General features: G+C 43.0%; 1 protein-coding gene across 1 annotated transcript in view; it reads left to right on the top strand.

Moving 5' to 3' along the window:
- sycp2 (synaptonemal complex protein 2) overlaps nt 1-21327 on the top strand; it is a 50767-nt gene that overhangs the window by 27487 nt on the left and 1953 nt on the right. The window contains exons 31-41 of the mRNA XM_020051437.3: nt 4865-5041; nt 9527-9664; nt 9880-10045; nt 12052-12320; nt 13465-13770; nt 18621-18678; nt 18799-18948; nt 19104-19259; nt 19717-19874; nt 19958-20052; nt 20978-21077. Of these exons, the coding sequence (XP_019906996.3) occupies nt 4865-5041; nt 9527-9664; nt 9880-10045; nt 12052-12320; nt 13465-13770; nt 18621-18678; nt 18799-18948; nt 19104-19259; nt 19717-19874; nt 19958-20052; nt 20978-21077 (1773 nt within the window). The remainder of the gene's footprint in view (nt 1-4864; nt 5042-9526; nt 9665-9879; nt 10046-12051; nt 12321-13464; nt 13771-18620; nt 18679-18798; nt 18949-19103; nt 19260-19716; nt 19875-19957; nt 20053-20977; nt 21078-21327) is intronic.

Genomic DNA, 21327 nt, shown 5'->3' with positions numbered 1-21327 from the left:
TAAAGGCTGCTAGGCTGTAACAGACGGGCAATTGTTGGTCCCAGATCGGCGTGGCCCAGGCTAAGGCCCGCCCGGACATCAAGGCAATAATGTAAGCAACCCGTGACTTCTCCGTAGGGAACAAGGATGGCTGGAGCTCGAAGATGCGCGAGCACTGGGACAGAAAAGGAACACAATAACTGGAGTCACCAGAGAACCGTTCGGGGGCAGGTAAGTATGGTTCCCTTTGGGGTATCGGGGGGGGCGTTGGGAAATCGGGAGTAGACGGGGCAGGAGGCAGGTGGGGAGCTACCTGTGCGGGCAGGGCCAGGGTTATTCTCTCTAGCCTTCGCAGCAGGCATTCGTTGGCCTCCTGTTGGCGCACTCTCTGCTCACGGAGTTCCTCAGCGATGCCGTGGAGTGCCTCCTCGTGTCGACCCACGACGACCCCTTGGCAGGCCACTGCGTTGTGTAGATGTTCCAACTCCGCTGGGTCCGACATGGCCAGATCGTTCTATCACAACGATGAACGGGTGGGGACCCAAATGCGGACACAGAGGCAGAGGAGGGCGGTCCAAAGTATTTATTGAACAACCAGGCAGTGGGCAGGCTCGTAGTGGTGGACAGGCAGGGTTCGTTATCGGGCGTTCAGATGGTCGAAGGTACAGGAGTGGGCAGGCAGGCTCGTGGTAGGGGACAGGCAGGGTTTGTTGTCGGGCGGTCAGATGGTCGAAGGTACAGGATAGGGCAGGCAGGCTCGTGGTGGGGGACAGGCAGTGTTCGTTCTCGGGCGTTCGGATGGTCGAAGGTACAGGAGAGGGCAGGCAGGCTCGTAATCCGGAAAACAGGCAAGGGTCGTAACCGGGGAATAGAAGGACAGGTAGCCTGGCTGATGAACACATAGAACGCTAGAAACGACTGTACGGGACAAGACGATCTGGCAACTGCCAAACAGAGAACAGGGTTTAAATACACAGGGCTAATAGGGAACCGGGAACACCTGGTGAGGGGCGGGGACAAAACAACAGGTGAAACACATCAGGGTGTGACATCAGAAGCATGACCAGATAGACAAGGACAGGGACAACATGGGGGAGGAGGAGGTGTCAGTGCAGTGGCAGCTGAAATCGTCAGGTATCATCTTGATCTTGATCTGACTTTGGACCGGGACAGCAACGGGTCTTTCAAGCCTGGTACTCCTCAGGTGTGGACCAGGACCTCATGTCCTCCTAAGTTTAAAATGAAAATTGGTCTCCTGCCATAAAATGGTTGGAAAATTGTACAAAATGATTTGCACACTTGGAATTTGTCACAGTTCTAGCAAAACCTTTGTGACAAAACTCTGAGCGTCAGTATTTTACATTGGCAAGTGTTATTAATGAGTTGCATGATTCCAAATATCAAGTTAATTACAATAAAGCAAATGTTTATACATCTACAAAAGTAATTCCAAGTTTTTGTAGAGGTTTGCAAAATGTTTTTACACTTACAATAGTAATTCCAAGTATTTTTTTACAAGTGTGCAACCTAATTTACAACTATAAAACACTTACATCGCAATTTTACCTTCATGAATAGGCTACGTAGAAGGATTATTTCTAAGAACACTGGCAGTAATATTTTCATTTGTTTATTAGGCCCTACAAATGTACTAAATTAAAATTTACTTAAATAATTCCATTAGAATTTAGTTTTAATTTCCATCTCATTTTGATGATACAAGGTTAAGTAAGAGACACTGTCGACCAGTTTGCTACGATCAAAGGATATCGGCATGAATAGTCTTACAAAGGCCTAAAGCATGGTTGCTTGATAAACACAATACATTTGATAAATGAATAATGGAAAGGATGATTTACAGTACACTGTCACGCTGCCACCCGTGATCAAGCCAGCCTCCCGCTGCTGGCACCGCTCTCACCATGCTGCATTCATGGTCTCCACTATTAAGCACACCTGTTCCTGATCACATCACCCAGGACTTCCCCTCATTATACACACCAAATCCTCATTACTAGGCCTACAGTTAAGGAAAACTGCACCAGGGTTAACGTTAGCCGGAAAAGGCTTTTCGCCGGTATCAGGTGTATTCTGCCAGATGAAAATATCAACCGCCAAAATGTCGGAAATATGGGAAATATGCCAAATGAATAAGTAAATAGATGAATAGCATATTAAATAGTCTAATATTGTGTGACCTGTATGATCTGTTGCCAAGGAAACAGTGAGCCTCCGCTCACTCTCACAATAAGACATTACTGATTCATGTGACTAAGCTCGGCACGAGAATCAAAAGCAGCACACTCTGGCACCAGCTCCAGGATACGACTCCGAAATGTTGAAGACAAAGCAGACATAACCTGGCTGGCTTTAAAAAAAAAAAATCTGATGGTCCAACTGAGGCCAGCAAATGAGGTTCAGTAAATGATCTGAGCCTATAGTATAACTTTCCAAAAGTTTTTTTGCACGTGTGGGCTAGACATCCTATGGATACCGACATAATTTGTGTGGTGGCCTATTTTTTGAGACGTTTCAAACATTGACCTCAAAATCCCTTAATCAGATTGGAAACATGACTTTGGAATCAAACTATTGTGCAAGAACGTTGTTGTCTATAAACATAATTGCGATCTTTCTCAAATTATTTAGATAAGGCAATTATGTAGCTAATAATTGTGACAGCCCAACAGTTGCTATACAGTATTTAAACTGAGTATATGCTCAGCTCACAAAGATTCCGAAGAGCTCATTCTGTTGACAAATTTAAATAAAAACCATTTGTTGGATCACAGAGTTTGTGTTTTATTGTTTGAATGTAGGCTATTATACAGTATGGCTATCTAAAACATATGTCCAGTAGCTCATCTGTATGGCTGGAATTCTGGAAATGCAACGCCATATTGTCCGTTTTGATAAGACAAATAAGAGGCTGTGCTTGTCTATTAAATAATAATGATGCAAAATATGGCTATATTGCAGCATTGTAAAACTGTTGTAAACTTAATTTAAACATACTGATATTTAGACGCAACTTTCATTTATTTGTCAATGCAATTGATTTGGAACATACCATTTTGAACACCCTCCTTTGATGACTTTTCCTAAGTAGGTGTAGCATATATTACATTGTTCCATTGTCAGAATTCTATACTCACAAACTGAAAACTATTTAGAGACTTATTACCGTTTGTTTTACATTGTATTCCTACTTAATAACTGATTAGGCATGTGAGAGTACAACTATTGTAACGGGCGCTTTGTCTCACCTGTCTCTCTCTTTGGGTTAATGTGGAGTAATTAACAGTAATTTGTCGACTTTAGGCCATTGTACATTAAATAAAGGAATTACATGTTCTGTTCAACCGCCATTTTATTAGAAACTTTAGGAAATCGATCGTTATTAACCTCTGAAAATATTAATGAAACATGGGTTTAACGTGGAGCCTATTGCCTGTTAAATAAACTAAACGTCCTTCATGTAAACACTATGTTAAACACTTGAATTATATTTTCGTTTGGGTCTACTGTGGCATATTTTACTTTATCAATGGTGGGAAAGGTAATTTCTTATTTTTTTATTTTAATAAGTTTGTATTGATTAAAACAGATGCAGTTTTCAGGAAATATTTGTTCAGAAAAGTGGCATCAATGACGCAATAAGTAATGTACTTGGTAAAAGTCTGCAATTAGCCTGCATAAATACTTAATCACTATATTTCCAGTCAAATAATTGTATTTCTGTTTAAATAATTACAATTAACGAAAAGGAAGAGATTTACGTGTGTAGACCTATATCGTGGAATCAAACACAGCAACATAGCAATCCATGAATAGGATTATAGTAGACAATATTTCTCAGATTTTTTATGTTTTATTCTGTACAGACGCAGGCTTGAATAACAGCAGTTTCAGGCGGGTGTCGACATTCTCACAGATGCCTCCTGATGGCCATTCTTATTTTTTATTTTATGTTTTTGTTCATGCCGCACGGCACCGCAACTTGCTGCGGTATACCGTGGTATAACAAGGCATACTGCGGCATGCCTTGTCCCGGACCGCCCCTTTGGGTCTGGAATTAAATGAGCGACATCTGTAGTCGCCGCTTGCTAGAAATTAGCATAAAGTAGAACATTTCTCAACTGTCACTGGGAGATTTTGTCTTGGAGAGTAGCTCTGCCTACAGTCGCTGTGATTCGCTGGCTCTCGTTGGAAATGAATGAGAGAGTGCATCTTTGTAGCTCTAGCTAGCGGACACTGCACATAGAGTTCAATTCAACAGCCTAACTTTACGTAGTGTTTTGTGGCCAAATAATTTTTTCTGTAGATAACATTAATTCAGTAAATATATTCCATCTTCCTTTGAATTAGTTTTCTTTCATCCACTTGCTAACAGTACCCTATGCTGTATATATTGCGTCATTCTGACTGACTGGGCCTCACCACACTACTACCGCTTTGGTTCACGATCAGAAACAACAAACAAGTGTGATGGAGCGCATGCTACAGAAAAATATATATAACTTTTGTAAATTTCATGGAATTTTAATAGTGCTTAGAAAAATTATATTCAGGTCTATATATTTCAACCCCCAAATAAATATTGGCTATTTAAAAAAATAAAATAAAGTGGCGCAAAACTGAATACACACAAGTTCTCAAATACTAAATTCGTTTTGAATATTCAATCTTCCGTGCCCATCCCTACTCACTATAGATTTTAATATAAATAGGGATGGATACAACTATACAGATGGTGAGTGAGTACAACTATACTCTCCATCTGTATAGTTGTACCCATAGCAATATTTCCCAATTTATGTGAATGGGTGGTTGATGTGTGTGCATATAAATCAGTCATCCATAGTGTGTCAGTGTTGCCTTTCAGAAGAGACATAGGGCAAAGTCGAGTGGTGAAGAGCGAAAAGACACCGTAGCACCGGTTGTGGCAGGAACCCGTCAAGCAGCCAGGAGGTCTCAAAGAGCTGCCGCCACCAACGCCAAGAGCTACAGGGAGCCCGACAGTGCTAGCCAATCAGAGACAGAAGAGCGACCCCCTCCTAAGGTTCTGTATGCTTTCTTTGCAAAACTCCCCTTTCATCCTGATCATTGCATTAAATAGAACAATTAAATATTTTATTCATGAATGCTAATATGAACTCCCCACATATGAAATAGATAAGTAATTTATAGAGTTAAGAGGATTGTTTGGAGGAAGGTCTATCCAAGTATTGGTTTAATATGTTGTTTAAGTCACCTCTGAAATACTGTAGGTCCAACACCAGAGAAATAAGTGCATACCTAAGATCCAAAAAGACACCAGACATAACAGACTGTCCCTAGACCCCCAGCACATTGCAAAGAATGTAGTTTTTCTAATCAAACACATAAGGGCAGCATCGGACAATATAAAAACAGGTATCCAAGGATGTGTTTTAAAAATTTTTGAGGAAAAAAACATGAAAGATAGTAGATGTGACAAAGCAGTCACAAAACAAAAACCAGAAGACAAATATCCCTCCCCGTCACTGTAGTCTGAACATCACATTTTAAAGACTGAGTTATAAGGGTTGGACAATGACATTCAAGAAATAGCTCCACCCACTTTGCCAAGCTTAGCCCTAGCCATATCAGTAGGCTGTAGGCTGAGTGTAACCTGAGCTCCAGGGGACTCAACCCACTCATGTTGAGAATTGCCAATAGCCTGTGATGATGTGCTGTCCCTTATAGGTACAGCATGACGAAATGCAAGTATGTATGTACACTGAATTTTTTTTTACACGCAACACTTTTGTTTTTGCCCCCATTTATCATGAGATGAACTCAAAAATCTAAGACTTTCTCTATGTACACAAAAGGCCTATTTCTCTCAAAGGTGGTTGGATTATCTCGGCAAAGTGCTCAATAACACAGATTTAGACAAATTTGCGAACAATATTTGAGAGAAATAGGCCTTAGATCTTTGAGTTCAGCTCATGATAAATGGGGGAAAAAACAAAAGTGTCATCATCATCATCATCATCTTCTTCCGCTTCATCCGGGGCCGGGTCGCGGGGGCAGCAGTCTAAGCAGGGATGCCCAGACTTCCCTCTCCCCAGACACTTCCTCCAGCTCTTCCGGGGGGACACCGAGGCGTTCCCAGGCCAGCCGGGAGACATAGTCCCTCCAGCGTGTCCTAGGTCTTCCCCGGGGTCTCCTCCCGGTGGGACGGGACCGGAACACCTTCCCTGGAAGGCGTTCCGGAGGCATCCGAAACAGATGCCCAAGCCACCTCAGCTGACCCCTCTCGATGTGGAGGAGCAGCGGCTCTACTCCGAGCTCCTCCCGGGTGACCGAGCTTCTCACCCTATCTCTAAGGGAACGCCCAGCCACCCTGCGGAGAAAGCTCATTTCGGCCGCCTGTATCCGGGATCTTGTCCTTTCGGTCATGACCCAAAGCTCATGACCATAGGTGAGAGTAGGAACGTAGATTGACCGGTAAATCGAGAGCTTCGCCTTGCGGCTCAGCTCTTTCTTCACCACGACAGACCGATACATCGACCGCATTACTGCAGAAGCTGCACCGATCCGTCTGTCAATCTCCCGTTCCATCCTTCCCTCACTCGTGAACAAGACCCCTAGATACTTAAACTCCTCCACTTGAGGCAGGCACTCTCCACCAACCTGAAGTGAGCAAGCCACCCTTTTCCGACTGAGGACCATGGCCTCAGATTTGGAGGTACTGATTCTCATCCCCACCGCTTCACACTCGGCTGCAAACCGTCCCAGCGCATGCTGAAGGTCCTGGTTTGAAGAGGCCAACACGACAACATCATCCGCAAAGAGCAGAGACGAAATCGTGTGGTCCCCAAACCTGACACCCTCCGGCCCCTGGCTGCGTCTAGAAATTCTGTCCATAAAAATTATGAACAGAACCGGTGACAAAGGGCAGCCCTGCCGGAGTCCAACATGCACTGGGAACAAGTCTGACTTACTGCCGGCAATGCGGACCAAGCTCCTGCTTCGGTCGTACAGGGACCTGACAGCCCTTAGCAAAGGACCCAGGACCCCATATTCCCGAAGCACTCTCCACAGGATGCCGCGAGGGACACAGTCGAATGCCTTCTCCAAATCCACAAAACACATGTGGATTGGTTGGGCAAACTCCCATGAACCCTCCAACACCCCGTAGAGGGTATAGAGCTGGTCCAGTGTTCCACGGCCCGGACGAAAACCACACTGTTCCTCCTGAATCCGAGGTTCTACTATCGGCCGTATTCTCCTCTCCAGAACCCTGGCATAGACTTTCCCGGGGAGGCTGAGAAGTGTGATCCCCCTGTAGTTGGAACACACCCTCCGGTCCCCCTTCTTAAAAAGAGGGACCACCACCCCGGTCTGCCATCCCAAAGGCACTGTCCCCGACCGCCACGCGATGTTGCACAGGCGTGTCAACCAAGACAGCCCCACAACATCCAGAGACTTGAGGTACTCAGGGCGGATCTCATCCACCCCCGGTGCCTTGCCACCGAGGAGTTTCTTGACCACCTCAGTGACTTCAGCCCGGGTGATGGACGAGTCCACCTCTGAGCCCTCATCCTCTGCTTCCTCAATGGAAGATGTGACGGCGGGATTGAGGAGATCCTCGAAGTACTCCTTCCACCGCCCGACGACATCCCCAGTTGAGGTCAACAGCTGGCCACCTCTACTGTAAACAGCGTTGGTAGGGCACTGTTTCCCTCTCCTGAGGCGCCGGACGGTTTGCCAGAATCTCTTCGAGGCCAGCCGATAGTCCTTCTCCATGGCCTCACCGAACTCCTCCCAGGCCCGAGTTTTTGCCTCCACAACCACCCGGGCTGCAGTCCGCTTGGCCTGTCGGTACCCGTCAGCTGCCTCAGGAGTCCCACAAGCCAACCAGGCCTGATAGGACTCCTTCTTCAGCTTGACAGCATCCCTTACTTCCGGTGTCCACCACCGGGTTCGGGGATTGCCGCCTCGACAGGCACCGGAGACCTTACGTCCACAGCTCCGAACGGCCGCTTCGACAATGGCGGTGGAGAACATGGTCCACTCGGACTCAATATCTCCAGCCTCCCTCGGGATCCAGTCGAAGCTCACAAAAGTGTTGTGTTTATAATTTTGTTCAGTGTATACTATTTAGTTAATCTAGCAGAACACCTTTACAGTTAATGAATATGTGTTTAAAATGCAGTCTCAGCTTTAATAGGAATTATGTAGCTCCTTCTTTTTCAAGGGACCAAATGTAATTGGACAATAGACTCAGAAGCTGTTTCTTGGACAGGTGTGGGCTATTCCTTCGTTATTTCGTCATCAATTAAGTAGGTAAAAGGTCTGGAATTGATTCCAGGTGTGGCATTCACTTTTGGCAGCTGTTGCTGTGAACCAAATCAACAGTTTGGTACATTCTAAGAAAATCAACACACTGGGGAGCTCTGCAACACAAAAAGACCTGGACGTCCATGGAAGACAACAGTGGTGGATCATCGTAGGATCTTTTCCATGGTAGAGAAAAACCCCTTCACAACATCCAGCCAAGGGAAAAACACTCTCCAGGAGTTAGGCATGTAATTATCCAAGTCTACCATAAAGAGAAGACTTCACGAGAGCAAATACAAAGGGTTCACCACAAGGTGCAAACGTAAGCCTCAAGAATAGAAAGTCCAGATTTTGCCAAAAAACATCTAAAAATGCCAGCCCAGTTCTGGAACAGCATTCTTTGGACAGATGAAACTAAGATCAACCTGTACCAGGATGATGGGAAGAAAAAAGTATGGAGAAGTCTTGGAACGGCTCATGATCCGAAGCATACATCATCTGTAAAACACGGTGGAGGCAGTGAGATGGCATGGGCATGCATGGCATCCAATGGCACTGGGTCACTTGTGTTTTTTGATGATGTGACAGAAGCAGCCGGATGAATTCTGAAGTGTACAGGGATATATTGTATGCTCAGATTCAGCAAAATTCAGCAAAGTTGAACCCAAAACATCCCAAAACATCCTGCAAGAGCAACCCAGGTGTTTTTTGAGGCAAAGAAGTGGAATATTCTGCCATGGCCGAGTGAGTCACCTGATCTCAACCCGATCGAGCATGCATTTCACTTGCTGAAGACAAAACCTAAGGCAGAAAAACCCACGAACTAACAACAGCTGAAGACAGCTGCAGTAAAGGCCTGGCAAAGCATCACAAAGGAGGAAACCAATCGTTTGGTGTTGTCCATGCGTTCCAGACTTCAAGCAGTCATTGCATTCAAGGGATTCTATACAAAGTATTAAAAATTAACATTTTATTTATGATTATGTTTATTTGTCCAATTACATTAGAGTCTTTGATATAAGGGGACTGTGTATGAAAATGGTTGCAATTCATCAACATTTCATACAATATTTTTGTTCAACCCCTTAAAGTCTGCATTTCAATTGCATCTCAGTTGTTGAATTTAAAATGCATTGTGGTGGCGTACATACCCAATATTATGTAAATTAAATTGTGTCAGTGTCCAAATATTTCTGGACCTAACTGTATGTCTTATGGTATTGTTTTCCCCCTACAGAAGAGGTGCATTGGACCAGCAGAAAAGAGCAAGAACGTTTGTAAGAAGGTTGCAGGGTTGATGAAGAAAACGGACAGCGCCATCAAGAACATCATGGAGTCCAATAGCACCTGCCAGTCAGAGACAGAATCTCCTAAGGTCCTACCCATTCCCTCTAACTTGTGATCATCTCCTTATTTCTCATGAGTGCAGTAGGATTTATCCCCAGAAATATATAGAACAATTAAATAATGTATAATTTAAATAATCTAAGACATGCATCTCTAAAAGTTTTATGAGTTGTCATTTTCCCCTTGCCATGTAGTGCTGTTTAAAATAAGGAATTAAAATAACAACAGTATTAAATAAATCAGGGATACTCGGACAGAGCAGCAGATAAGGGGTGTCTAGAGGCTGTAGAGGTGAAAACGTTGAGAAACGCCCCCTCCGTGGTACAGATGAGGGTACCAAAGAAGTCGTCTTGGACCTCCAAGCTAACTTCATTTGTTCCTTCCCCTCCCAGCCTTGAGAGGATGAGAGGTAAGAAAAAGCTGTGTGTTTCCTTGTATGCAATGGGCATTTTGTAGGTTGTACAATAGAATTTCTTTGTTTGGCTTAAAGTGTTGATTAACTTTTATTTCTTTACATTATAAGAACAGAACTGCTGACATCAGCAAACTTCTTGCCAAAAAATATGTTTATTCGGGGCTACAACCAAACCGTTGGTGCTGTTGGGAGGGCTTTGTGACCAGTATTGGGAACCTGTTTAATGTGGAAGAATCAGTAAGGTTATGTTTTTTGAACACCTAACGTAAGACATAGCAAAATGTATAAAATGGCAGGGAATGAGTTTAAATTGGGGAGTGATCTTTTTGGACAGTTTAGAATTGCTTTGATTGTAAGGTGGGGGTTTGCTACTTAGCAGATATACACTCACCTAAAGGATTATTAGGAACACCTGTTCAATTTCTCATTAATGCAATAATCTAATCAACCAATTACATGGCAGTTGCTTCAATGCATTTAGGGGTGTGGTCCTTGTCAAGACAATCTCCTGAACTCCAAACTGAATGTCAGAATGGGAAAGAAAGGTGATTTAAGCAATTTTGAGTGTGGCATGGTTGTTGGTGCCAGACGGGCCGGTCTGAGTATTTCATAATCTGCTCAGTTACTGGGATTTTCCCGCACATTTCTAGGGTTTACAAAGAATGGTGTGAAAAGGGAAAAACATCCAGTAGGCGGCAATCCTGTTGGCGAAAATGCTTTGTTGATGCTAGAGGTCAGAGGAGAATGGGCCGACTGATTCCAAGTTGATAGAAGAGCAACTTTGACTGAAATAACCACTCGTTGCAACCAAGGTATGCAGCAAAGCATTTGTGAAGCCACAACACGCACAACCTTGAGGCGGATGGGCTACAACAGCAGAAGACCCCACCGGGTACCACTCATCTCCACTACAAATAGGAAAAAGAGGCTACAATTTGCACGAGCTCACCAAAATTGGACAGTTGAAGACTGGAAGAATGTTGCCTGGTCTGATGAGTCTCGATTTCTGTTGAGACATTCAGATGGTAGAGTCAGAATTTGGCGTAACAGAATGGGAACATGGATCCATCATGCCTTGTTACCATTGTGCAGGCTGGTGGTGGTGGTGTAATGGTGTGGGGGATGTTTTCTTGGCACACTTTAGGCCCCTTAGTGCCAATGGGCATCGTTTAAATGCCACGGCCTACCTGAGCATTGTTTCTGACCATGTCCATCCCTTTATGACCCCCATGTACCCATCCTCTGATAGCTACTTCCAGCAGGATAATGCACCATGTCACAAAGCTTGAATCATTTCAAATTGGTTTCTTGAACATGACAATGAGTTCACTTTACTGAAATGGCCCCCACAGTCACCAGATCTCAACCCAATAGAGCATCTTTGGGATGTGGTGGAACGGGAGCTTCGTGCCCTGGATGTGCATTCCATAAATCTCCATCAACTGCAAGATGCTGTCCTATCAATATGGGCCAACATTTCTGAAGAATGCTTTCAGCACCTTGTTGAATCAATGCCACGTAGAATTAAGGCAGTTCTGAAGGCGAAAGGGGGTCAAACACAGTATTAGTATGGTGTTCCTAATAATCCTTTAGGTGAGTATATGACAATATTCAGTCAGGCATTTTCCAACTAGAAAATATCTGTGACCAGACTTATATAGCACGAGTACCCATTTTATGCAAGATGCCTCTTTAGTGCAAGTCAGTGCTTTCCGGTCCTGGGGACCCAAAACGGTGCATGTTTTAGTTTTTGCCCTAGCACGCACACACCTGGTTCAAACATTGCCCTACCTGTTACACACTAATCAACCTATCATCAAGTCTTTCATTTCAATCAAGTGTGTGAGTGCCTGGGTAAAAACAACCCCTTTGGGTCCCAAGGACAAGGATTGAGAAACCCTTGTGTAAGTAGATATGAGTAATTGTATCTCTGTGGTATTGACCTTAACCACTGAGGACAGCAGTCTGAGCATCTGTGGTTTGTTTTGGTCTCCTCATAGCTGCACCAGAGAGCTCATCGGTGGCCTTACCCCAGTCACCCCTCAGCCCGCTGGGTTCCCCGACCACCTCCCCTGTCTGCATCCCCTCTACACCCCTGGAGCTGCCCCCCAACCCCCCTTGCAGCAGCGGGGGCTTCCAGACCTCCTCCTTCTACAGTGCCCCAGGAAGGAAGAGCATCCACAGCAGTGCTAAGGCTCCCATTCTACTATCCCTCACTCCCACTTGCAAGACTCCTGTCTTCCGCACCCAGCGGCACAGTGCTTTAGAGGTAACATACAGCCCAGAGAATTTCTAAATAATAATAATTTAAAAAATGCCATCAATGTAGAGTACCATATAATGACTAAGCAAAAACACTTCTAGTCACATATTTTCAATGCAGTTCAAGTCTAGGCTTTGGCCTGGCCACTCAAAGACATTCACAGACTTGTCCCGAAGCCAGTCCTTTGGGTTGTTGTCGTGCTGAAAGATGAATCTTTAATCCGAGTTTGAGGTCCTATGCACTTTGGAATAGGAACTTCTGTATTTTGCCTTTCCTCCATTTGGACCATTCTCCCAGTCCCTGCCACTCAGAAGAATCCCCTTAGGATGATACTTCCTTCACCATGCTTCACCGCAGAGATGGTATTGGCCAAGTGATGAGCAATACCTTGTTTTTGCCAGACTTCCATTTGGTCTCATCAGATCTGATTATATTTTCCTCACACTTTCATAGTCCTTTAAGTGCTGTTTGACAGCACATCATATAAACTTTACTCAGGAGTGGCTTCCTGTCCTTCTGACAGGTTCTCTCATCTCAGCAGATTGGATTCTTGGTCACTTCCCTGACCAAGGCCCTTCTTGCCCAGTTACATAGTTTGCCCCGATGGCCAGATCTAGGAAGACTCTTGGTTGTTCCAATCTTCTTCCATTTCACGATGATGAAGCTCACTGAGCTTCTTGGAAGTCGCAGTGCTTTAAGAAGGATTTTTTTTTCATCTTAACCAGATCTTTGCCTCAACGCTATTCAAAGGTCCTAAAGGAGTTCCTTGGACTTAATAGCTTGGTTTATCCTCTGACATGCACTGTGAAGTGTGGGAATGTATATAAACATGGCAAAGGGTTTGAATACTAATGTATATGAGATATTTAAATTATTATATTTTCAGTGAATTTGTTGTTTTTGCTTTGTCATTAGAGGATATTGTTTGTCAATTGGTTATACATTTTTTGAATCAATTATAAATTAAGTCTACTACATAACGAAATGTGAGGTGGTCTGAATACTTTCTGAAGCACACAAGGGTGTATTCATCCCTAATACTGGCTCAGATCCCCAATGGCCTCCCTTAGTCCTATTAATCTCTCCCTATCTCTGCCCTTTCCATCTGTCTCTTCCCCAACTCACTTTCCCCTCTCTTTCCCATCCCAAGCTGAGCCCTATTAAGCTCACTGTCTCCCCAACCCAGTCGCAAGTGGGCTCCCCTTCCTCCCAGCCCCTCTTGACTTCCACAGCCCTGCAGAAGTCGGTGTTGCCTTCCCCTCTTTTTGCACCACTTCCCTCTCCAGGGGAGATGAATACATTTTCCCCCCATTTTGACTTCCCTGTCCAGCTGGGCCAACCTGCCTCCTTTAACAAGGTCTCCCGGGTGACGTTGAGCCAGTCCTCTTCCAAGTCAGTGATGTCATCAACCCGAGTGGAGGTGATCAACCCAGCAGCCCTCTCTGCCGCAGTGGAGGTATGGATACTAAGGACCGGTAACAGATAGAGCCTTGTTCTAGACTGACAAGATATTTCATTCGCGGTTCTCCATTTTAAATGGATTTTAGGGTAACAATTCACCCTCACTCTACGTCCATTGCATCTTTAGCATTTCATAATTTTGTTATGGCAGGTCCCAACTGCACCGCTAAATGTTTATTAAATATTTCCATAGTATTTCTATAATTTTTTGCAAAAGCTACTATTTAGGTGTTAATAGATTAGTCATGACAGTGACAATGAATGTCATCATTATGGCTGATCTCCAAAAGGTGCTTCTGCCATCCAAGTGTTTATGCCATCCAAAATAAATGCTTTTATCCTGTATAGCTTGCCCTGCCAGCCCTATTTCCCCCATTGGCCTGGCTAAATGTTATTGTATTAAACACTAACTCACTAGCAGCCCTGCTATACTTGTTAAAAGTATAATTTAAATGAAATTTCTCCCTAATCTGAAGTTTTTCTTTTTCGTGCAAGCTAGAAGCTATCTAAGTTTACAGTGGGGCAAAAAAGTATTTAGTCAGCCACCAATTGTGCAAGTTCTCCCACATAAAAAGATGAGAGAGGCCTGTAATTTTCATCATAGGTACACTTCAACTATGAGAGACAAAATGAGAATAAAAATCCAGAAAATCATATTGTAGGAAAAAAAATATGGAAGACATACAAGACTACTGATAATCTCCCTCGATCCGAGGCTCCACGCAAGATCTCACCCTGTGGGGTCAAAATGATCACACGGTGAGCAAAAATCCCAGAACCACACGGGGGGACCTAGTGAATGACCTGCAGAGAGCTGGGACCAAAGTAACAAAGGCCACCATCAGTAACACACTACGCCGCCAGGGACTCAAATCCTGCAGTGCCAGACGTGTCCCCCTGCTTAAGCCAGGCCCGTCTGGCACTGCAGGGGGACACGTCTGGCACTGCAGGATTTGAGTCCCTGGCAGCGTAGTGTGTTACTGATGGTAGCCTTTCTTACTTTTGGACCCCCGGATCGAGGGAGATTATCAGTGGTCTTGTATGCCTTCCATTTTCTTATAATTGCTACCACAGTTGATTTCTTCACACCAAGCTGCTTACCTATTGCAGATTCAGTCTTCCCAGCCTGGTGCAGGTCTACAATTTTGTTTCTTTGACAGCTCTTTGGCCTTGGCCATAGTGGAGTTTGGAGTGTGACTGTTTGAGGTTGTGGACAGGTGTCTTTTATACTGATAACAAGTCCAAACAGGTGCCATTAATACAGGTAACGAGTGGAGGACAGAGAAGCATCTTAAAGAAGACGTTACAGGTCTGTGAGAGCCAGAAATCTTGCTTGTTTGTAGGTGACCAAATACTTATTTTACCGAGGAATTTACCAATAAATTCATAAAAAATTCATCTTCTCAAGTCTCTCATAGTTGAAGTGTACCTATGATGAAAATTACAGGCCTCATCTTTTTAAGTGGGAAAAACTGACTAAATACTTTTTTGCCCCACTGTATATCAACACGTTCACTCTTACTGACAGAAGCTAGTTTTTCACACTTTCAGGTGACCACCCAGCTTTTTTTTGGCTTTTTTGACTGACCTGACTGACTACTCCTTGTTTAATAGCATAGTGGTTAGAGACGTGGACTGCCATGTGGGTGACTGGTGTTCGAACCACACCACCGACAGAAGTATGCTTAAGAATTTGTTCAGGATAGACAAAAACTTTGCTGGCTACAAGCTTCAATATCTAAGTTATAGTAAGCTTAAAATAATACAATTTATGGTTATATTGCAACTGGTGGATTTTTTTTCTGGTGGATTTTTTAAGTACGCATCTATGCATGCTTTTTGGGGTAATATAGACCACAACCCCTTGTCCAGTAAAAGAAGAGGGGTTTCCACGATTTTCTCATCTTTTCTCTTGATGAAAAAGTCAGTTATCGTCACCTATATTGACAGTAATTGTATCAGTGTCATTCACAAATGAAAGAAAAACTAACCTTGTGCCATGAAATGAAATAGCTTTGGCAGTGTTAAGTTCACCTTCAGTCTAGCTAGCAATTGCTAAATTCTTATGACTATTCCAATTAGTAAGTAAATACTAGTAGCCCTATTACTGGCTAATAAAAGCCATACAGTTCATAGATGCTATTTGTGGTGAAAGTAAACTTAATAAGAAACGTTAGTCTGTTTAACACAATGATTAATGGTGTCTAGCTAAATATTCAAACTTTGCGTGATGTTAATGGGTGACAAAATTATCTAATGTCTATACGCAAGTTTCTGATGAGGTAGTATGTCTTAATAGGTCCCAATTCTGGCATACTAGCTTTCTGTAACCAAACAGTACATACTTCACCATCGTCCGCCAAGTACGTACTTGTAGTATGCAATTTGAGATTCACAAATGCTTTCGATTTCCTGTAGTTCACATAGTGTAGTGGTTAGCTATTCAACTGTTATTGCATGGACGACCATCTACAGTAATCTTTATACAAGAGTTCCGTTAATGAATGTTCTGTTGCCCACGTTATTTCAGTAAAAAGTTTATGGCTGGGATAATAATTGCATTTGGAGACTAGACGGCGGTGGACTGACTACCAGCATCATCCCTTACCTTCAATATCTTGACCCCGGTTTGATTCCCCTCTCAGACATTCAATTTTTTGTCTCTCAGTAATATTTATCCACTTTTCAGCCTTCGCACAACAATATATATCCTGTAATACCATGAATCTCATATATTTAAGAGAATAATTGTTACGTGACCCTAACGATCGATTCAGGTACTTTCAGGGACTGTATTCAGGGACTGTATTGTGAGTTACTCATAAGGTCAGTATACACCCACAGACTGGTTTTTCCTTATCTTGGCAGAAAGTATAAATTGGGAAGCTGTTACTAATATTGATTGAATTATACATGCAATGTATCAATCAATTCAGGGATTTTAAGTTTTGCTTTTTTGCTGTGACAAAACATCCCCTTAGATTACCCATATTCCATGTAGCTGTGTCTAGTTCTTCAGTGAGGTTGGACTGCAGTCCATAAGTATTTGTAATACTAGTTTAGTTTTATTGGCTCTTCAGCACACTGGATATAAAATGAAACTACAATGAAGCATTTACAGTGCAGACTGTCAGCTTTAAATTGAGGGTATTTACATCAGTAAACAGTAAACCATATAGGAAAGATTTTTTTCCCTGATTTTAGGGAACTAAACTTTATGGGATGAATTAACAATCTTAAATAAAGTTATTTAGTACTTCAATTAATCAATCAATCAAATGTATTTATAAAGCCCTTTTTACATCAGCAGATGTCACAAAGTGCTTTTACAAAACACCCAGCCTGAAACCCCAAGGAGCATGCAACAACAATGTTGAAGCACAGTGGCTAGGAAAAACTCCCTAAGAGGGGCCGAAATTTAGGCTGTGAGGGGTGACCAGACCTCTTCTGGCTGTGCTGGGTGAGCATTTTAAGAGTACAGGTTGTAATAATTAGTAAATGCATTTGGGTTGTGTCCAGAGTCTATAAAACCAGGTCAGAAGCATGACAAGAGGGACAACCACGAGGAGGGGGTGCGGGAGGTTATCAGACTGTCAGCTGGAATCGTCAGGTATTGCCTTGGTCTGCAACACAGCCAGGTGGACTTTGGACAGTGGTAGCAACGAGTCTTTAGAGCCGGGAGGTGTGGGCCAAGACCTCATGTCCTCCTAATTTTGAACCGAGCAGGAGACAAGAAAATAGAGAGTGGATTCCTTAGGTTTATAAAGTTTTTCAGTGGAGAAGGAGAACTTACCCTACTCCCCCGGGCACATTAATATAGCAGCTTAAAACCTTGGGTCTGAGACGGGGGGTCCAGTGACACTGAAGTCAGTGAAGTTAATCCAGCCACATTGCCAAGCATCAGCCTTGGTTGGAAATCCTTTGCATTTAATGACTGCCCAAAGCCTGTGACCCTTAGACATCATTAGACCCATGGTGTCTTCCCTGGTGATGCTCTGCCAGGCCTGTACTATAGCCATATTCAGTTGATGCTTGTTTTGGTGCATTTTTCCTTCAGTTTTGCCCTCAGCAAATGAAATAAATGCTCAAAAAGGATTGATTTGGCCAGTTACAAACATTCTACATGAACTCTTTGGTTGCTTTAGCAGGGGTTATTGTTCTGCAGCAAGGTGAAATGCCATCCAGTTTGTTTTAATGCATTTGGCTTCATCTAAACAGACTGTGTTTCTGTACACTTAAAAACTAATCCTACTGCTACTGTCATCAGTCACATCATCAATGAAGACAAGGCAGCCATATTTACCCAAAACAACACCCCTTTACCTTATTTCACAGATAAGTTGGTTTGCCAGTTACTTTTTCCCCACGCTTAGATCTAAATTTATTCATATTTATCTGCATCATGATGACCAGCTTGACCTGCATTGACACCTAGAATCATGACTAGGCATTTACAACACTTGCGCATCACTAATGATACAAACCAACACACCTGCCTAACAAGTGACAGTTGTGAAGCCAATTATCCAAAGACTTCTGCTTATTGTGTGGTTCAATTATTGCTGTTCTTTTTAAACGGTTCATCCAACATCGATACATTCTAATTTTATCATTCAAAATCCAGAGCCAAAACAACAATACTGAAGAATTGCAACAACAATACTGAAGAATTTTCCCCTTTTAATGCGAGTCTTGAAAACAGACTTGTAGGGTGCACACTTTCACTGTGTCTTCCGTGCCTGGAGCCTGGCATAACCAGGAAATAACAGTTGTGTTGCACCCTGTTCACTAAACAGGGCACTCTTGATGATCATGGGGTTAACTAATGACTGTGTTTCCCCCTAGAAAACCCCATATTCTGAGGAAGGTCATAAGCTGGAACCACATAGCTTTCACCTATCAGGTAAAAGACCACAAATGTATCCCCCTGAAGGAAAACACTCTGATGTAGAGTCTCAGTTGGTTTTCTAATGTAGTATTTCTGCTGTAGTCTGGTTCAGTTGGTTGGTTCTCCCTCTCACAGGTCCCTTTACTGGCCGCAAGCACCTCAAATCTTGCCCCACTCCCACTAACACAGAGGGGGAGAAGTCAGAGATGGTGGAAGAAGAGGGGAGGGGCAGAATGATAGGGTCAAAAGCTGCCAAGATGAAGCCTAGGAAACTGTTTAAACCTGGTGAGGATAATGTTAAAAAGAAACAACATAGATTTTCAAATATGTAGTTCACAGATTGTAAATGTGTTTATAGAACCAGTTCTTGTTTCCTAATCAGTTTTTTATAATTTTATATTTTATATTTTGTTTCTGTTTTTCCTTTTCCAACCTCCAAGTTCAGGCCCGAGACGGGAAGGAACAGAACAGCTCTGAAGACGAGAAAGAAGAAGACGATGAGGGAAAGAGAGGACGGGACACAAAGGAAGGTGTCTCCCGTGCACCCAAGGAACGATATCATCACATTCAGAGCAGCAAGAGTGCTTGTGACACAGGTACATTTGACATTTTAGACACTGAGCACGCAATCCTATCTGGAGCAACAGATATAATGACAATTAGTACTGGATTATTACTTACCTGGTTTAATACCGACCTGGATTTTTACTGACTTGGATTAGTACCTGTGCCTTTTCTAGATTCCTGAATGAGTAACAGTCATAGAATTGTATAGGGAACTTAAATATAATATATATAACTAAATGTACAGCTATCTAAAAGACCTTAGGATAATGAGGTCACCTGCACCTCTCCCTTGGGTCTGCTGAACAACTGAAGAGTTTCATAAAAAGCTAATTTGAATCAGTAGTGAAACAAGTTGAAGCTTGGAATAGAAGCATGCAGTGTGAGATGGGTGTGTGAGATGGGTCTCTATGGCCTACATTAGCTTTAGGTGTGAGTATGCTCCTGTCTTTGACTGTGTACTGTCCCTTGTCATGCACATGTCTCCAGATGGGATGGTGTCATCCCACACAGTAACATCGTCCAGCTGGGAAGCCATTGTAGATGTGGAGGCCGAGGGGGAAGTAGAGGGTGATCTGGGTCTCCCACCTCACGACATGGGCTCCATGTGTCGTCAGTTCAGTTCTGAGCTCCAGAGAAAACTCCAGGTTGTACCCATTCATACAGACATTGTGTCTGTAGAGGATTTTGGTTTCTTTGGGCAAAATGTAATTTTCTCTGCTTACCTCAGAATCGCTCAAGGCGGATGGAGCTGTACTCCAAGCAGTCTCTGAAGACTGTCATGCAGCATGTCTCCTCTGTCAGTGTGCAAGTTCAAAGCTACAGGTCAGTTAGTGCCACAAGTAGTATATTCTACTCAGCGCTCTGGCAACCACGGGGTTGCTGATATTAGAATCATAGTTAACCCTGATGGCTAATGTGCCAAATGCACTTTTAACCTCAAACTTACTTCCTGAGTCCTGCTTTTACAATTTTCCAGACCAACATTTTTTTTTATTCTTATGTGATCTTTCAAATGGAAGGAAATTTAGTTTTTACACAAATGTTTGTAGATTAGAGTCCTAAAAAATTACTGAGAAAACTACATTTAGGAAAATGTGAAAGGTAATTTATAGGGCCCCCTTTAGAGTAGTTTATATAGGAATAATGACAGAAAACGTAGGGCAGTACTTTCTGTTGTCAAATAAGGGCCTACTGTATGGAAAAGGGGGAGAGAAGAATGTGCCTTTTTAAAAGCAAAAGGTGTCTCACGTTTTCTTTTTTTTTATTGTTCTAATACCCAAAAAGGCTGGAGTCCCCTTCAATACACATTTATTTCTAGTATGTTTTCAGCTTTCTGCTATTGTCCATAATTGTTGTGGTTAATTGCCAGCACACTTGTCAGTACTTCAGCAGACAATAAAACTCTACCTCAACAATTTTATTTGCCCCTAAATGTATTAGCGTGAGCCTATATATTTCAGTTTAGGAGCACGTGTTTCTTGTAAAAATTGCCAGTGTAGAGCCCTTTGTAGATCGTGATATTTATCCATATCGAATGACTCCCAGCCCTAGTCCAAACATCCCTTTTAGCCATCCTGCTACAAAGCTGACGTCTCGATTTGTGGACACCACTGGAATGTGACCTTTGATGGAAGTCATCATGGCTCTATGCCAGCACGTCATGCTCTCTCTGCTACAGACAGTGGCCAGGCAATCTATTTCTGTTTCTTCCCATCCCTTTCCCTCCACTCCCTGTCTTTGTGTGTAGGTCTCAGAAGTTGGAGCAGTTCAAAGATATTCTACTGAATGAGATCAACATGTTGGAAGAGGACAACACCACTCTGATGGACATGGAAAAAGAACTAACAGTAGGATGTCTTGAATTACATTGAAATTGTAGCCAGCAGATGCTCTCAACTTGTTGCATGTATGTGCTGAAACCTGACCAAAGGTTTTACAATATAGATACTATGTAATCCTTTTAAAATGGTAAGTCAACCTAGTTGATTAACTTAGAAAAGGGGCGTCCCTGTCAATCCTGTTTTATATCATATTCTAAGTAACACATTTCTTTGTGATTGGTTTCCTTCCAGTTGAATATGTAAATGTGGTCAGTGT

The sequence above is a fragment of the Esox lucius genome, chromosome 12 (assembly GCF_011004845.1).
Source record: "Esox lucius isolate fEsoLuc1 chromosome 12, fEsoLuc1.pri, whole genome shotgun sequence".
Taxonomy (NCBI): domain Eukaryota; kingdom Metazoa; phylum Chordata; class Actinopteri; order Esociformes; family Esocidae; genus Esox; species Esox lucius.
Note: the sequence above shows the minus strand (reverse complement) of the source record. Positions and strands in the feature narration are given on the sequence as shown.